The 14,618-nt window shown below is 34.8% G+C and overlaps 2 protein-coding genes across 2 annotated transcripts in view; both read right to left on the bottom strand.

The window, feature by feature from the left end:
• The window catches only part of LOC107755201 (putative protein MSS51 homolog, mitochondrial), an 8,806-nt gene extending 964 nt beyond the window's left edge, over positions 1 to 7,842 (bottom strand). Inside the window, exons 1-5 of the mRNA XM_016571950.1 lie at positions 7,685 to 7,842; positions 7,461 to 7,607; positions 4,820 to 4,944; positions 3,985 to 4,548; positions 188 to 281 (exon numbers count right to left, since the gene is read on the bottom strand). Coding sequence (XP_016427436.1) covers positions 188 to 281; positions 3,985 to 4,548; positions 4,820 to 4,944; positions 7,461 to 7,607; positions 7,685 to 7,842 — 1,088 coding nt within the window. The remainder of the gene's footprint in view (positions 1 to 187; positions 282 to 3,984; positions 4,549 to 4,819; positions 4,945 to 7,460; positions 7,608 to 7,684) is intronic.
• Positions 7,843 to 11,903: 4,061 nt separating this feature from the next.
• The window catches only part of LOC107754538 (calpain-15-like), a 26,035-nt gene continuing 23,320 nt past the window's right edge, over positions 11,904 to 14,618 (bottom strand). Inside the window, exons 11-12 of the mRNA XM_016571052.1 lie at positions 13,972 to 14,150; positions 11,904 to 12,640 (exon numbers count right to left, since the gene is read on the bottom strand). Coding sequence (XP_016426538.1) covers positions 12,463 to 12,640; positions 13,972 to 14,150 — 357 coding nt within the window. The 3' untranslated portion in view covers positions 11,904 to 12,462. The remainder of the gene's footprint in view (positions 12,641 to 13,971; positions 14,151 to 14,618) is intronic.

Below are 14,618 nucleotides of genomic sequence, written 5' to 3'. Positions count from 1 at the left end.
TATATTATATATATAATATAAAAATATAATATATACACACAATTATATATACACACACACACAAATATAATAAAATAAGTATATAGAAAGTTAATCGATCAAACTGAGTAATTGAATTTACTTCAAGTCATTCTCAGTTCAAAAGCCTGAGATATGGCATGTAAACACTTGACTGAGTGTCACTTACTTGTACATGGTGAAGATGGATGGGATGTTATAGTCTCTGAGCAGCAGTAATGTGGGCAGCCAGCCCTCTCCTAAACCCTGAGACGCGTGGAACCCTGAACCAGACCACAAACAACAAAACCCGGCTCATCAGCTCACAAAGACAGCGAGAAACAGAGGACAGAAGCTGACAGCTGCAGATCATCAGATCACACACACACACAGAGTTTAGCTGGATAATCTCACTCTTTGTTTGTTTGTCTCCACTTTGTGACTGATAGCGTGTATATCCCCTCTTCCCAGATTAGAAGTGTGGTCATGTGTGTTTGGATATGAGGAGATTTAAGCAGTCAGGGACCCAGAGAAACAGCAGTGTTATAAAGGGTGAGAATGATGGAGCTGTGTGCGTTTGCATTGTGTTTGTGCATGAAGTTCACTTGGTTTTCAGCAATATGAACCTTGTTTGGATGAAAAGCAAGCTCCAAAATCAATGACATTTTAATATTGTTGATATACTATTATATAGTTTTCATTAATATTTTTAATTAGACTTCATGTATTTTTTATATTTTCTTATTTATATATTTTCTGCAATTAGACTTTATACATATATATTTGTTCTTTACATTTTCTTGTTGATTTATTTCCATTTTAATTTTAGTTCAAGTATTAGTCATAGTCATATTTATTATTTTTAATAATTTTTTAATGTCTATATAGTCTTTATTAATTGTTTTCATTAATATTTTTAATTAGACTTTATTTAGATTATATGTTTTCTTATTTATATATTTGTCATATTTGTTCGTTTTATTGTTTTTTTTATTGTCTATAGTTTTTATTAATTGTTTTATTAATATTTTAATCAGACTATTTATATTTTTTATTTTTATTTTCATTATATTTTCTTATTTATATAAAGTATTTGTCTTATTTATTAGTTTTATGAATTTTTTAAATGTCTATATAGTTTTTATTAATTTTATTTATTAATTTAGTTATTTTAGCACTTAAAGTTAAACTAAATAAAAAGGAGAAATGTTGCTTTGGCAACTAGCTGAAATAAATAAAAAAAGTTTATGTTTTTTATATTTTATTTTATTTCAGTTAACATTTATTTTATAAGTAATCATTTTAGTTTTAGTTTTATAATAACTTTATAAAACTATAATAACCCAGCTTAGAAACCATTAAATTGTATTTAATCAAAATAATATTTTATTATTCCTATTTCAAAGAAATATTTAGCTGTTTTATCAAAGCTGAATTTTAAAGTGAATAAAATACAATTTTATAAATTAAATTAAAGTTAAAATCTAAAAATGGTCACAATATATACCGAATCCATTGAATCCATACGCTTCCAAGCTAAACATTTGGCGATACATTTTTCACAAGCGTCTGTCGCCGAGCCAGTTTTGCAGGTGACACTTGTCGAGTGTTAATTTTACCGCTAAGTAAATAAGTAACTGCTCATTTAGCACATGCTTTGATTCAAAGCGACTCCCAGTTCATTCATCGCAGAGATGATCCTCAGTTATTACAGCTCATCTTACATCCAGCATTAGAACCAACAACCCTCTGCTGACCAGCCTGGGATTTAACCACTACATGCACCACCACAGCGAAGTAAAATGTCTTAACATCTTGTTGTTAAATGAATTGAAGTTGTTCAGTGTTTTCTAACACGCACGTCCACATGTGGCTGGTTTGCTCAGATCTCCTGACGGTGAGTCTTATACTCTCAGCTGTTATGAATCACTGCTAGTAAAAGTCAGACCGTTGAATTACAGCGCTGCTGAAGTGGCACCCGTCCACAGAGTGAATCTCCCTAAAAGAATCATCTGTCTGAATCTATAGATGGAAACGAAACCCCCACTGGAGCTTAAAGGGTCAAATGTCTTCAGACGGCAGTGAAAGTCAGCTCTCTAACCTAGTAAACTCCTCAACACCTCAGACTGTAGAACTGAGCACACTACACAAACCACTGCTATTCATTTCACTGAACTGCTTCAAAAAATGACTCACTGATTAATTTATTTTCAATTCACTTTTTTTTTGTAGTGCAATATTTTGTTAATTAGGCTACTGCTCATTATTTTCCATTATATAAATTTGTGTGCTTTAAGGTTAATTCGTTTTTTTATGCATAGAGGTTTGATGTTGTGAGCCTACGAACCTCAATGCTTTTGAACTTAAAACAATTAAGAATTATTAATTAGTTTTCATTAATTGAAATAAAGCTGAAAAAATAAAATAAAAAAGTATTAGATGATAAAACTAAACTTAGGAACTTAAGCAAAAATGAGAAATGTTGCTTTGTCCACTAAAATGAAGAAAAAAAAAAAAAAAAAGTCTAAGCTGAAGTACTACAATTACCAAAACTAAAACTGAAAAAAATATTAATTAAAGCTAAAGAGAAATATGTTTAAAAACTAATAAAAAGAATAAAATTACTAAAATTTTGTTTCAAGTCTGGGGCATAGCCACGGGTGTGCCACCTAAAAATAGATACAGAATTTTTTTATAAGAATTATTTTATTTATTAAGAATTATTTTTTTGCTTCAGCACCCCAAGAAAGACCAAAGCAACCCCATAGCACCCACACACACATAAAAAAAATGAAATAAAATAAAAACATTTGACTCATTACGCATGCATAACTCGTGCAATGTAATATAAAATGACCTGATTAGCAGGCGCACTTTTCGAAATATCACAGCATTTTATTTTAAAAATGGATCAGTTCCTTGTGCCAGGTAGGGGTCGCCGTGATTTTGCCAAGTAAGACATGTCCCTGGATCAACATTACTGTCCAAAAATACAGACTTAACCCAATCCCCACCCCTAAACCTAACCTTACCCATAATTTATTCCTAAAATCAGTGTGAAATGATAGCTGATTAACAAGGGTGTAGAAGCACCTAACCCTGATCATAAGCCTAAAACAGATATTTACTGAAAAGTTATCCCTCAATTCTGATTGGTTGATTGGAATGATGTTCCAGGATCAACAAGGATGTTGATCCAGGAACATGTTGTACTTGGTGAAATCACGCTCACCGTAGGCCTACCCCCGACTAAAGATTTTCTAGTCAACTAGCCACACGTTTATATTAAATTGATTAATATAATACCAACCATCCTTTAATATAGATCTATATGATCTATAAATCTATAATATAGATTCTGCAAGTTGTATGTAAACTTTGAAAAACTTAAAAATTTGCAGAGCGTGTGTCGCGAATAAAGTGAAAATTAAATGAAAGTCTATTGCGGCATTAAATTTAGATCTGCGCATGGTGCATTTCTTTTCAAGAGTTTTACAGCGCATTATAACCAATCACACACGATTCTGTTGATTTTGGCAAGTCAGAGGCGTTCAGATTTCATCACTGGAACGCTGGAGTGTTGGTCATTGCACGCATGGTATTCACTGCATGCTCACTCACTGAATTCCGCATTCATGGCGAATTCAGAAACAAGAAAATGTTTTTTTTTTACATTGACAGCATCACTGATTATAACTGGAGCTTTTTTTTAGAGTGCTTACACTCACGCTAGACTGAAGTCAGTGATTATTCTTTGATAAGGTAAATGTTTTTCTTTGCTCGCTGTATAATTTGTTCGTTGTTTGAATAACCGTGGACATGCGGTGTTATAATTAGAAACTTAACGTCTTTTTATTAAACCTGTGATCATCAGGTTAATTACAAATTCAGTCTTATTAAAATATATTGTGACATAAATGGTACTTGCCTAAAAGGGGTTTATGATGTGTGTAGTTCATGATTAGATAAAATATTGTTTATTTGTACCTGGATGAAATCCGATCACTAGATCTGGTTTGGCAGCTTCTCCTTTCTCTACAACTTCCTCCCAGAACTGATGATAGAGGCCCTTGTAAGCGCTGATGTAAACCTTTCCCCGGGGTCCAAATGCCCTCAGAGGGGGCCTCATGATGGGCCCCTGAACCACCTCGGGCCCCACCATCACCACCTCCAGCCCCATGTGCCCCGGGAACATGCAGCCGAGCTCGTCCATGTCTGTGGTTCTGGCTCCCAGGGTCTCGTTGTGACCGGCCCCGACTAGGTGTACGGTCAGAGGACGGGAATACGGGTCCAGACGGGCCATCTGAATCCCCAGGCCCAGCGTCAGCGACCGAGAGAAGAACTCACTGCACACTCGCCACACAGACTTACGAAGCTCCGCCTCCTCCGGCCGCGGCCTGCAGGCATTGGTCCAGAGGTCTGTCATGTTTTGTCCGGATAGGATTGTGTCCAGATGGGGCGTCAGATCTCCCTGCATGGAGACCCAGTCATCCCAACACCTGATGTCTTTAGCGGGCCGAGACCACGCCTCCGTAGGGAAAGGAAGTTCTCCTATTGGAGCACAGGATGATTGACAGAATGTTACTTAGCAACCTCTCACAACTCCAACCACACACAGTGGTGGCCAAAATGATTAGAACACTACTATTTTCAGCAGCTAAAAACGGTTTTAAGTCAGTTATTTCTATCTTTTGCTGTAGTGTGTCAGTAGGAAATATCAGTTTACATTTCCAAACATTAATTTTGCCATTAATTGTAATAATCCAGTGAGATTTGTGTTTTAATCATTTTGGCCAGCACTGTACACACGGTTTCCTCTGACCTGTGTGAATGAGCCACTCCACCAGCCTGTCGATGGAGACCTTATGTAGCATCTTACAGAACTTCTTATGCAAAGACCAGTCCTTCTTCTGACAGTCTTTACTGCAGTAATACACGTTCAGACACCTGGGAGCACAAAATGAGATGCTGAAGAGTTAAAGCAAGCTAGCGCTAAAAGTATTGCATAACATCAACACTTATGAGTCGAGGCTTCAGCAGACAGATAAAAAGGTCCGTGCCATTTTTAGCAGCTGCCCTCATCATTTCAGTACTTTAAGTTTTTATTGTGCTGGCGGCGTCATGCGATGTGTGTGACTCTGTCGTTAACATTTCCCCTTTACACAAAGGCTAAAAATTCGGATCAGGTTTTAAGAGAACAGCCAGCAAAGACAAAAAGAGACACAACCAAGTATGATAAGATGATATATAATACAATAAAAAGAGAGAATATAAATATATACTATAATGTAATTTTTATTTATATTGTTTAATATTGCTACATATACACACACACACACACACACACATATGTAATGAAATATATAAGCATAATATAAGTATACACTTATGTCGTACATGATTATTATTATTTTTTTGTTTGATATTTTATATAATACATATATATAATTTTTAAAATGTATAATTAAAAAGTGACGTAACGTAGCCAAGTATGGTATATTTATATATTATAATTTTTAAATAAATATTCTTGTCTACATCTGCTCCGGCGGTGAAACAATGGCGGACTGATGACGGCTCACTCAGGGTGGAGCTAAGGTAAGACGCCAGTCCAGTCTGTGCACACACTGCCAACACACATTTCAGTTCAAACAACTTGTAAAAGTGCATGTAGCATCCTATGACCCCTTTAAATAAACCATAACTCTTAGTAGACTGACTTCTTAAGTCAGGGTGTATCAATATTGTAGAAATGGGAATAATCTTTCCTGGGTGTTGATGGTGGGTTTCTGGGTCTCTCGGGACAGAATAACCTGGATTTCCAGCTTCGATAGCACAGTCTGTTCAATAAAAACCTGAATGAAGACACTCAGCCGGCCTCCTGCATTACTTCACGAACAGCTATTTTTAGGTGAAAGTCTGCGGTCGGATCTTACTCCTATTCTGATCTTATTCTTCCAGGCCAGAACAGTGTGAACTGAACTATACTATACTGTGGGCCATTTTGGGTCACTTGATGCGATTCACTAATAAAAAAAAGTCCCAAAAGCATGTGTGACGAGTGGGGGCGGGGCCGAGAGCCGTGGGAACGGAGCAAGGCCGGTGGAGTAATTGATAATGAGCGACACCTGCACCACTGCACCGGTCTCGAGTCTCACGGAGGAGCTCCGGAAGGATAAAAGGGAGGAGTGACGACCGTGTTGAACGAGAGAGGACCAGGCCTGGAGTTTATTTTGTGTTTTGAGTGTGGCAGTCGTCCGCGAGGGGCTGCCGCTTTACTTTTATTTTGTGTTTGTTTATTTGATTAAAGTTTGGTTTAAATGTTCGCCGGTTCCCACCTCCTTCTTCCCGACCTACGAACGACGTTACAGCATGGCAGCCATATCTACGACATTTTTTACCATTATTTTACTACAAATAAACTGAGCTTACTGTAGTAAAACCATTTGTTAAAGACTGCGGTTGCAATGGTTTAACTACAATTACCTCAGCTCAACCAAGCTTCCTGTAGAAAAAATAGTTTGTTTTCATAAGGTCTGCAGTCACTATGGTTTAACTACAAATATCACAGTTAAATTATAGTTATAGTTAATTATATAACTATAATGTTTCTGATTAGCAGGGCGGGACAGGACCTGTGTGAGGTGTTAGCATTAGCGTGTTAGCACACAGCATTATCTGCTGCTGTTCAGACAGAGGTGTTAACATCCTGCATTAGCTCTGCATGTTAATAAGCAGGTGATAATGCTCTGAAGGGCAAAACCCTACAGGAGGACTGCGAGACGCAGGAGAGACAGCGCCAGCTGGGACAACAGCTCTGACTGACTCTCGTTATACACCAACTGATGTGATATTGAGGGTATCCCCATAACATCCCAACTTTAGCTAAATGTCCCCGTTTTTACAGCACTTTCAAAACTATGGAAGCTTATTTCTGCCATGGAATTGAAATATTAAAAAGTTTATATCTCTTTTTCTCAAAACTGCAATATCTCAGAATCTCGCAATTGCAAGTTACAAAAATTCTGAGAAAAAAGTCAGAATTGTGAGATGAAAACCAGCAAACTGACTTTCCCCCCAAAATTGTGAAAAAAAGTGTTATTTTAAGTTTTATCTAATTTATTTTACTTTTGTAATCTGTTTTTGTAAAGTCATAATTTTGTTATAATTCTGTTTTGATCTGTTTGTTATCAGCACCATTTACTATTTTTCATAGTGTGATTTTTGATTAAAAACCAGTTAGGGTCAGTGTGACCCACAAACATCATAATAATTATAATAATAGCAGGAACCCAACTTTTAAAACCAATATATAAAAATGTTTTGTCCCTGTTTTTTTATTCATAAATAATTCAAGTGTAGTTTTAGTGATATTTTGCTCACTGAACTATGTACTGGTTTATATTTCAGTAATCTGCTCATCTTAAATGATGTGATGTTGTGATCTGTGTGTTTCTACTCACTTAATGCAGCGTTTGAGTGCTTTCGGGTCTGGAAGGTTGGATGAGAGTTTGGAGCAGCAGGCGCAGAATTTAAACGTTTCTTCTAGATTTTGAAACATCTCTTTGTGGGAGCGAAATCCCACCCTTCCTTTGCCCTCCAGTGCAGCCCTGAGAGAGAGAGAGAGTCACAGCATCTGAACACTACAAACCCGGGCCGTTCTCCACTATAAGAGTGTGTTTCTCACCTGTATTCTTTGTAGTCTGTCATGTTGAGTTTGTCTAAGATGACTTTAGAAAGACCAGGAACGTTACTGTCCAGAGAGTAAAAGCCAAACTGATCCGAGTAAACACTGTCTGAACTCGGAGTAAAAGAGTCTGGGAGCGCTGGAACCGGACCGGCCATTCTCACAAACACAAACACACACACACACACACACACACACACACACATTTCATAAGGTGTTGACAACAAGAGATTTTGGTTAATTTGAGACTTTTTGATGCAAGTGTGTGTTTCTTTTGATTTACAGCCTGATTCTGAAGTATAGTTCATATCTTAGTCCATTAGTTCATGAGCTCAGGAGTGGAAATACACAGACTGTGACTACATAATAACACTTATTTTGGGTCATATTTCAACCATAAATTAAAATAAAAATCGAATTATATTTTGCATAAAGAAAACACTCTTTATCTGAGGACCAGTAAGGTTTTTTGCAGATATTTTCATGACAGTTAAGCACATTTATAACTGTCGATAGCGTACTGTAAAAATGTAATTACTATAAAACAAATATTTATAGTATGAATAGAATGTTCAAAATAGAATGTTCAAAAGAACAGCATTTATTTGAAATCTTTTGTAACATTATAAATGTCTTTACTGTCACTTTTGATCAATTCAGTGCATCCTTATGGAATTATATTTATATATTTACTACCAAAAAAGTCTTACTGATCTGAAACTTTCAAGTTTGATTTTAGAGGGTGATGCAGACTGGTGATTCAACCTTCGCTCAAAACATTAGCATAACTTTAATATTTGACAGATGCATCAACCAATTTTCACCTACAGTTGTGAATCCTAAACATTAAAGAATCAAACGCTCATAGAGAGACACAATCTAAACAAATATCATAAACGACATGTCAGTGATTCAATATTTCATATCAGATACTCACAAACAAAGCCATCAATCATTAAAGCATAAAAGTGAAAGAAGGCCACAGACAGAGAGAGAAAGAGAGAAACAAGAGAATAAGTCTGTTTTATCATGTAAAACTGCAATCGTTTCACACTCGAAGCAGTTGACTGAAATATAATTCAACCTTCACACTCAGGCCACAGAAACCCTATAAACTAACAAACTTAATTAGAGAAATTATCACTGCAGAAAAATTTTTTGAATACAAATATGAAAGCTTGAAAAATAATACTCACAGTGAAACGGCAATCTGTCAATTCAAAAACAAAACTCCTTTATGTCACATATGAGCAGCAGAAACTTCATGAAAATCCAGATCCAGTCCCAATGTGCTGCAGCTTCTCTTCAGTAGCTCCACCTCTCTTTGTCATGCACTCATCCCGCTCTCCTTTTTTGGGACGAGGGCAGAGCCTGACATCTGTCCAGGTCCAGGTCTCTGGGAACATGTTCAAATTAGTCAGAAGATTCTCCTTACCCTGCAGAACCCTTCCCCCCAGAGTCACTCCAGCAGCTCTAGAGTTACGCCGAGACGCCACCGGCTATTTATTACCCAAAACTACACTTACTTCAGTGCACCCACATTTCAGTCACCCCCTTCATACTGCGATATTATTAACCCTTCTGTGATCCTTGCTTCTACATGGATGTCTACTGGAATTTACTATCACATATTAAATGCATTTATATGATGAAAGCACTGGGTCACTCAGGAAAAAAGTAAGAGTGTGCGTGTGTATGCATATATATATATATACACACATACATATATATATATTATTGCTGTCAAACGATTAATCGCGATTAATCGCATTCAAAATGAGTTTGTTTACATAATATATGTGTGTGAATTGTGTATTTTTATTTTGTATATATAAATAAACACACATACAGCATATATTTTGAAAATATTTACATATATAAATAAATATATAAATATATTTAATATATAAACGTTGATATTTCAGTTTTTCTTTTTTAATTAATCTGCAAAAATGTCAACAATTCTGTGTTTTTCTGTCAATATGGGGTGCTGTGTGTACATTAATGAGGAAAAAAAATTAACTTAAATGATTTTAGCAAATGGCTGCAATATAACAAAGAGTGAAAAATTTAAGGGGGTCTGAATACTTTCCGTACCCACTGTATATATATTGTACATATATGTGTGTGTGTGTATATATATATATATATATATAAATTCTTATGATCAATGCATTTATTGTATGAAATTTCAGGGTCATTCGTAGGAAAAAGTGACATATATAATTATATAAATATAGTAAAAAAAAGTCTACAATGATTACATTTCTAAAAAAAAAAATATATATATATATATATGCATCTTAATTACTGCAAAATTTAGGGTAAATTTGTTTCTGCTTTTTAGACTATAGCCAAATAAAATATTGCAGTGATTATTGGGGACATGCAAACTGGTTTGATATTCTATTAAAAAACAAACTATATTTAAAATTGATATTCTACAAGTTCTGTGTATGTATTTTGGTTCTATTGGTTATTTAGTGTAAAAAAAAAAAACCCCAACAAATTTACTCTATTTTGCAGTATTAAAATATACTTTCACTATCTAGTTCAGAGAAAATTCACAATACATAAAAAAAAAGAAAAAAAAAAGTAAAGTTGTAATGTAGAATCAAACTGTTAGTCTGTCATTTCTGCACCATTAAAGAAATTACAAAAATATAAGAACGTCTAAGAACTCTATATAAATATAAGAATGTCTACTACAATAAAACTGTGATATGAAAACTACTCTAACAAAAATAATAATACACTTCACCTTTAAGTGACAAATAAAAATAAGTCAGCAACTCACGTTTCTTGATTTAAAAAAAATGAAACAAAACAAAAACTTTATTTATCATTTGGTCCGACAGAACCTGAGATTGCAAATGAACTGTACAGATTTTAAACTTTAATACATTATTTTTGTCCAATTATTATTATTATAATTATTTTATTACAATTATTATAATATAATTAAAATAAAACTGAAATGTTTAGAAGTCAGAAATACAGAATTTTAGGGGAAAATTGAATTGCATGACAGACAATTTAATATAATTGAATAAAAATGAGTCTTACAGTAATATGAACATGAGGGGAAATGTGCTTAATTGTCATGAAAAAATATATAATTGAAACCGTAATAATAATAGTCCCAAAAACAGGCTTCATTTTGCGATAAAAAAAAAATAAAAAATTCCCTTTTGATTCTGGGTGAAATGAGCCGTGTGCAATATTTAGGTGAGATTTTCCGTCTGACTGAACGCATGGAGAGAAAGTAGAAGGATGCTTCCCACATGTGCGTTCAAACACATAAACCCCTCATTTACCACACCTGGCCTTCCATTAAAATCAAGTATCGCCATTTGTCCTTACATTACCCATTATACAGAACATGTGACCACAGAACAGGTTGCTGATTGGCTGTCAGAACACCATTAATCCTAAATCTCACAAAATATGTTGAGAACTCGGCACATTTCACCCTAAGATTAAAGGAAGAATCAAGATACATTATGCTTAAGGAAATTAAAACTGTATTTTGGGCCTTTAAGATATCCTGACAATTACACCCCCCCACCCCAAATTCAGACGACAAAACAAACAATGATATAATATTGATATTAACTTCTAATTATATTTAAAAAAATATTAACATTTTAACATTTGGTGTACTGCCTAATTGTGGTTTGAATAAAAAAAAAAGATGAAGTGTTTTTTAATATAATACAGTACACTATTGTATTGAAGTAATACGAATCTAGTGAAGATCATCTTAAATAACAAAAATTATAAAAGTAAAAATGAAAACGAAGTGAAATGTCCACATTTTTGAAGGGAAAATTAAGGGGGAAAATAATATAACTGAAACTGTAATAATAGTAATATTAATAATAATAATTATACTAACAATATTAAAATAAAACTGAAATGTCTAGAAGCCAGGAGTTTTACAGTAATGTGAATTTCAGGGGAAAATGTGCTTAATTGCCATGAAAGTTAATTTCATATAACTGACACTGTAATAATAATAATAATAATAATAATAATGATAAAACTGTAATGTCCAGAAGCCAGTAATGTGAATTTCAGGGGAAAATGTGTTTAATTGTCATGAAAAAAAATCTAATAAAATTTAAGCTGTAATAGTAATAATAATAATTATTATTATTATAATTATTTTATTACAATTATTATAATATAATTAAAATAAAACTGAAATGTTTAGAAGTCAGAAATACAGAATTTTAGGGGAAAATTGAATTGCATGACAGACAATTTAATATAATTGAATAAAAATGAGTCTTACAGTAATATGAACATGAGGGGAAATGTGCTTAATTGTCATGAAAAAATATATAATTGAAACCGTAATAATAATAGTCCCAAAAACAGGCTTCATTTTGCGATAAAAAAAAAATAAAAAATTCCCTTTTGATTCTGGGTGAAATGAGCCGTGTGCAATATTTAGGTGAGATTTTCCGTCTGACTGAACGCATGGAGAGAAAGTAGAAGGTAAAGTCTGGTGACAGGAGAGGTGCGGCGGACTCCAGGATGGATGTGAATGCAGCTCATCATGACACGCGTGTGCTTGCGCAAAGCGGCTGTGTTTGCAGTGGGCGGGTCTTGGCTCAGCGAGCAGACGTGTGATTGGCTCAGTAGTTCCACCCAGTCCCTCTCAGTGGCTGCGTGTGTGTTCATCATCATCACGGGTCTGAACTCGACGCTGTGGTTTCATGACGGGACAGTGTGTCTATGTGTGTCTATGTGTGTGTGTGTGTGAGCGTGTGTCAAAGCGGCCGCGGTCTGTGCAGTCCGTCAGTGTCTGCTGTGAGCTGGGGTGAGTGTGTGGCTTTACTAGACGTCCAGTCGCCCAGAGACGCCTGCGCCGCTTTCCTATGGGCCAGTCTGTGTGTGATGGAGAATCCGGCGTTCCCCTCCAGCTGGGACAGGACCACCAGCACCTGCCTGCAACAAGTGAAAGGAGAAAACGTGTGTTAATGAATCACACTGCTGCTCTGATAGTGAAAACATACGCAGAAAGCACTTTTAGAAAGCACAGGTGAGCAGCAACATTATAATGCATTCAAACGTACTTTCTTTGAATAAGAAATCAATCTCAAAATGCATTGCAGTGCTCTCACTGAAAAATTTATTCACCCAAGATGGTGGATAGCTTGAGTGAAATTAACATAATAAATATATATTTCACTCAGTGGTAACAAGTACAAAAAATATGGACTAAATACAGATAATAATAGGAATAAATAAGTAAAAAAAATAACATTATAAAGTATATTTATTTATTGCAAACACCAAAGTCAACTGTGAGTTGAAGAGAAAATGTGCTTAATTGCTATAAAAAAAGAACAACAACAATAAATAATGGTCCTAAAAACAGACTTTTTTTTCCCTTTTTATAAACAATTTATGGTGGATGCTTTGAGAGAAATTTACGTCATAAAATTATATTTTGTCTAGAAGCCAGGAGTTTTACAGTAATGTGAATTTCAGGGGGAAATGTGTTTAATTGTCATGAAAAAAAATCTAATAAAATTTAAGCTGTAATAGTAATAATAATAATTATTATTATTATAATTATTTTATTACAATTATTATAATATAATTAAAATAAAACTGAAATGTTTAGAAGTCAGAAATACAGAATTTTAGGGGAAAACTTTTTTTTCCCTTTTTATAAACAATTTATGGTGGATGCTTTGAGAGAAATTTACGTCATAAAATTATATTTAATGTTAGAGAAGCATACAAAAAATTATAAAATAATGTAGTAAAAAAAAAATATAAATAAAATTATATATATATATATATATATATAAAGTATATACAAAGTTATATATATATATAAACAAATATTCACTTTTTAGTTTTTAATAGTCTTTAATAATTATTTTAATAAATTATTTTTTAATTAATAATTGTGTTGGTTAAAACTGCATAAGCAGCACTGTAAGGGTTGATAAATCATGTGAATGAGAGGAGTGTGATTGAGCTATGAATACTTTAGAGGTGAAACTGTCATGTGGCTCTCGCTCTAAAATAAAACAGGACTAACATTGACGATCACACTGCAGGCTTCCATCTGGAGCCAGAGGAACATCGGCCTGCTCTCGTTCCTGCTGCTGTCAGACAAGCAAAGCCTGGAGGAATCAGGGAAGTCTTCAGGCACTAACAGGACTATCATTCACAATCACACGGCGGGTTTCCATCTGGAGCCGGAGGAACAACGGCCTGCTCTTGTTCCCGCTGCTGTCAGACGCTTCAGGAGATGAGTTTACCTGTGCAGCGGCGGCACGCTGTCGATGGTCTTCAGGCTGCCGCGGGTCGACACCACATTGAAGCTGTCGGTACAGTCACATGACACATGGAGGTAGTACTTCGGGTGACGGTTCTCCACGACGACGATGAGCCCCGCCCACCCGTGAGTCAGGTAGTAACATGTCATTCCTTCCCGACCCTGACAAACAAAACACCTCATTACACAGCCTTCCTCATTGCTTGCTCTTAATTATTATTGACCCTTTTCACATTTCCAGGTTTCTCAGAAGAGGAAGTTGTCACAGTTGGTTAAACATCTCTATATATATACACTGAACAAAATTATAAACGCAACACTTTTGTTTTTGCCCACATTTTTCATGAGCTGAACTCAAAGATCTAAGACTTTTTCTATGTACACAAAAGGCCTATTTCTCTCAAATATGTTTCACAAATCTGTCTAAATCTGTGTTAGTGAGCACTTCTCCTTTGCCGAGATAATCCATCCACCTCACAGGTGTGCAGGGGTGTGAAGTAACGAATTACAAATACTCACGTTACAGTAATTAAGTAGTTTTTATCAGTAATTGTACTTATTTGAGTAGTTTAAAAATTGTGTACTTTTATTTGAGTACATTTTAAGTGATGTATCGGTACTTTTACTCCA

Source organism: Sinocyclocheilus rhinocerous, unplaced genomic scaffold (genome assembly GCF_001515625.1).
Source record: "Sinocyclocheilus rhinocerous isolate Xijiao unplaced genomic scaffold, SAMN03320098_v1.1 scaffold2116, whole genome shotgun sequence".
NCBI lineage: Eukaryota > Metazoa > Chordata > Actinopteri > Cypriniformes > Cyprinidae > Sinocyclocheilus > Sinocyclocheilus rhinocerous.
The sequence above is the reverse complement of the archived record's forward strand: the minus strand, read 5'-3'. Positions and strand labels throughout refer to the sequence as shown.